This window comes from Phaseolus vulgaris, chromosome 5, assembly GCF_000499845.2.
Source record: "Phaseolus vulgaris cultivar G19833 chromosome 5, P. vulgaris v2.0, whole genome shotgun sequence".
Lineage (NCBI taxonomy): Eukaryota > Viridiplantae > Streptophyta > Magnoliopsida > Fabales > Fabaceae > Phaseolus > Phaseolus vulgaris.
The window spans coordinates 9,187,859-9,192,151 of NC_023755.2; the positions used below are offsets into that span (position 1 = coordinate 9,187,859).

The 4,293-nt window shown below is 33.8% G+C and overlaps 1 protein-coding gene across 1 annotated transcript; it reads right to left on the minus strand.

The window, feature by feature from the left end:
• Positions 1-352: 352 nt before the first annotated feature.
• Positions 353-4,035, minus strand: LOC137833932 (uncharacterized). Its single transcript, XM_068642002.1, has 6 exons — positions 3,954-4,035; positions 2,805-2,932; positions 2,572-2,631; positions 1,783-2,370; positions 1,548-1,689; positions 353-435 (listed from the first exon to the last, which is right to left on the minus strand). Exons 1-6 carry the CDS (start codon positions 4,033-4,035, stop codon positions 353-355), a joined length of 1,083 nt encoding a protein of 360 aa, XP_068498103.1.
• Positions 4,036-4,293: the final 258 nt, after the last annotated feature.

Below are 4,293 nucleotides of genomic sequence, written 5' to 3' on the forward strand. Positions count from 1 at the left end.
ATTGTCGAACCCAAATCCAAATATGCAAAGCATTAGAACATTCAAAAAATAAATGGTGAATAGATTCCTCTTGTTTTTCACAAAGCGTTCACATAGAACATAAATGGAAACATTTGTTCTGAATATGTTGATCTTTAGGAAGCTGCCCATGAAGAACTTTCGAGAGTACTAGAGTTTTGGAAGGCGAAATAGATGAAAACCAAATGAATTTACCCTAACCACAGGGAACTCCTGGTTCCAAGAAAAAAGTCCTAGCTGATTTAAGAGTGAAACGACCAAACTCATTTAGAATCCAATTAGGAATATCATGTTCCTCCCTAACCATCATATGATTAAATAAATGAGGCATTTGCTATAAAGACAAGGGAATATTCCAATCACAACCTGTCCAAAACTGAGAGATTGTATCCGGAATGCTAGCACCATCAGATAACCCTGCAATATTTGCTAAAGAAGTAGTAGAACACCATTTATCATTATAAAAATTAATAAAAATACATGTACCAACCGTCCAAGAAATATAATCAAGTATAGCATAATAAAACTTCTTAATTCCAAGCCAAATAGATGAGGATCTATAAACCATTCTAAACTCGTATTTTGATTTAAGAACCCTAGCTTTCAGGAGAAAAGACCAAGGTTTGTTGCTATAAGCAAAGTTCTAAGCAAGCTTAAAAAGATATGCATTATTTTCATGACGAAGATTAATAATATTCAAACCTCCATTCTTAATAAGAGAACAAATCGTATCTCAATTAACGGTAACTATGCCTTTTTTCATAATATCACCAGTCCAAATAAAATTTTGACACCACTGCTCAACTTGCTTAGGAAGTGAAACAAGTCATTTATACATATTAAAGCTATAAGCTAGAAATCCAGTAATCACCGTATTGACCAACTTAAGAGATTTACCTTACCAAGATGCTAGCTTCAATTTGACCTTATCAGCCTAAGGTTGAAGAAATCGACACTTTGGAGCACCAACAAAGATAGACACTCTTTTATAATTGAAAGGCAAATAATCATGACTACAAGAAAGAATACGTTGAGTTTTGGTGACAAATCTTGTAGAATTATCCATGGTGAAAAAACTACTCTTAGAATTATTAACATATTTACTAGAAAAATAACCATATGTTTTAAGAAAAATACTCAAATTTCTAAGAGACTTATTATCCCCCTAGAGAAAACAAATATGTCATCAGTATGCAAAATATGAGATGGAGTGGGATAACCTTACAGACTACCATATGTAGAATTTTATTATCATTCACAAGCTTAGAGATACCTCTACTAAGAACTTTCTCTGCAAGAAAAAAAAAGTAAAGGAGACAAAGGATCACTTTGTCTGACAACTCTACTACAAGGAAAAAAAATCCACCAGACTGCCATTTATTTTGATAAAAAGCATAGCTGAACAGAGAATTGTACGAATTCAACCGACAAACGAGGGGTGAAAACCAAAGCGTGTCAAAACTAATAATAAGAACTTCCAACTCAAAGTGTCAAAGGCTTATGAATATCAACTTTGTAAGCCACATTACCTCCTCTAACCTTTTTAGAAAGCATGGTAATAACTTCAGAAGCAATACCAATACAATCCTTAATTTGTCTACCCTGCATAAACCCATATTGATTAGGAGAAATAATTCTAGCAGCCACAAGTGCAAGCCTATCAACCAGTATCTTGGAAATAATCTTAAATTTGAAATTAGCAACAACAATTGGCTTGTAATCTTTAATGGATTCAACACCCTAAATCTTAGGAATAAGAGATACCACATTACTGTTCATTCCAGGGAGAACCCAGTGTTGTTTAAAAAACTGTTGAACAACATTGCAAACATCCGTCCCAATAATTTCCCAGCAAAAATGATAGAAACCATAAAGACCAAGAGCACTATTACCACTAAGATTAAAAACAACATTCTTGATTTTCAAAAAATCAGGACATTTAATGAACATCATATTCTCCTCAGAGGAAACTAGCTCAGGAATATAAGTACCAATAAAATCTTCCATATTACTTGTACCCGGAACATTAGAAAAAGACTCAGCATAAAGATTTTTATAAAATTCCAAAATATGATCCTCAATGAGTTTAGGATCCTCAGTAACCTCATTATCAATTCGTAGACGATGAATCCCACTAGAATTATTTCTCCTTTTGACCACAGCATGGAAAAAAGAAGTATTTCGATCTCCATCTTTAAACCATAACATCTTAGCCCTTTCTTTCCAAAAAAAATATTGACAATGAAGAGCATGATCAAGCTCCTCCTTAGTAATCTTTTCTTGACAGAGAAACCCATCAATATCAGACAAACAAGCAGTCTCTAAGTTTTGTTGAATACCAAGGAGGAAGCCCTACTTAAGAAGAACTACATTATGAACATTATCAAAAATAAATAAATTATTCCAGTCTCGGAGCTCAATTTTCAACATTTTAAACTTATGTTGCAAAATAAATATCAGACAACCAACAACCTTATTAGCCCAAGAATCATGAATAAACTTCAAACATGAAGTGTTTTGAAGTTGCATAGGAAAGAAACGAAAATTACTAACCTTCCTTAAAGAATTACTAGCAAGAATAGGGAAATGATCAAAACAATTTTTAACAAGAATCTGATAAGTACAAGAATCTCATTCATCCATATACACTCCATTACATAAAGCCCTATCGAGTCTTCTATGAATTCTATGCAACCCTCCCTTTCCATTACACAAAGTATAACAAGATCCGGTAAAAGGCATACAAGAAATATCATTAATATTAATCCAATCAAGGAATTCATTACCACCCATTTGTAGTCATTCGCCGAGAGCACAACATTAAAATCTCCCATAATACACCAAAGCCCTGTGAAGAAATTAAGATCCCTCCACAAAAATTGTCTGGCCAAGTATGTGTTAGCACCATAAACACCTGCAAAGCTAAAGCATTTATCATGCAGAAGACAAGTTACAAAATAAATTGATCATTGATCAAGAAATTTTGGACAATTTTAGGAACCAACAAACACCAAATCTTAGTAACTTTATTAACAATAGGAGACGTAGCCACCAAATGCATATTGTTCTCGCTGGTTGACTTCGAACAGACTGAATGGGCAAGCTCCTCTTCTACTTTGTCTCCAATTGTTGCTTCAAGGTGTCACTTCATTAGGACAAAGGGGCTCTACCTGTTGATCACACTCTGACGATCAAGTCAGTGAAAGCATTCAAATATCAAATGAAAGACCATTTGTGTGATGATGGTGTCACTTCATTAGGACAAAGGGGACTCTACCTGTTGATCACACTCTGACGATCAAGTTAGTGAAAGCATTCAATTATCAAATGAAAGACCATTTGTGTGATGATATGATAACTTGAATTGTGTTATCAAATGCAATTCATGTGTGATCACTTCTCTGTATCTTTCTCCATTAAATTTGTCATCCTTAAACATGATGATTTAATAGGAGGATCTTGTGCAAGCCTAAAGGGTTCATCTTGATCAGCTCAAACAATCTCGTTGTCTTAGTACCTATATTGAAGCACAAGTACATTTAGAGTGATCCACTTATATGAAGAACTTTGCTTTCTCGATTATGCTCAAACGCATGGACCTAAATGCAAATAAGGTTTTGTTTGCTCGTTGTTAATATAGCTTGAAAACATTGTAGCGTGAATGTTATTCTTGCAATAACATGTTGAACATATTTGAAGCTCAAATACATCAACATAATCCTTCCGTCCTTCAAAATCTTCACTTTCTTTGAGATGGACTGGATTCAACTTATAAGAGATTTGAGTGTAGGTTGGTTTCGAAACACAAATCCAGGGGAGGGAAATGTTATTCCTAACTCCTACAATGATCATCTCCGTCAGACCTATTGGAACACCAAAATAAATAACTTCATTTGGTTTTGAACAATTATGCAGCTATGTAATTCAAAAATTACCTTCAACCTTTATCACATAATGGCTTATGCTTAAGAGGTTATATTTTAAGCATTCAACCAGCAGAACATCTTTAATCGTCATTGAACCAGTTGTGTCAAAATCTCCTAGAGCAAGAATTTTTCCTTTGTTATTGTCACAATATGTGTGACAAATCCATTTTCCTTTTCTTTAAACTTGTTGAACTTTGTTTTATCTCTAATCATATGTCTCGCACAAATGTTGTCAAGGTACCACTGAGAGTTGGTTATAATGATTGAGTTTTCCAAGTTACCTTTCATCATGCAACAAATTTCCTTTACTTATGTTCTTGATTCAACAATTCCTTTTTCAGTAAGGTTA

Coding starts and splice junctions, on each gene's coding strand:
- LOC137833932 (XM_068642002.1), bottom strand. CDS start 4,035: ATGACGATTAAAGATGTTCTGCTGGTTGAATGCTTAAAATATAACCTC. Junction 2,632..2,804: donor CGAATGACTACAAATGGGTG/GTAATGAATTCC, acceptor TGTACTTATCAG/ATTCTTGTTAAAAATTGTTT. Junction 436..1,547: donor TTCTAAAAAGGTTAGAGGAG/GTAATGTGGCTT, acceptor CAAATATTGCAG/GGTTATCTGATGGTGCTAGC.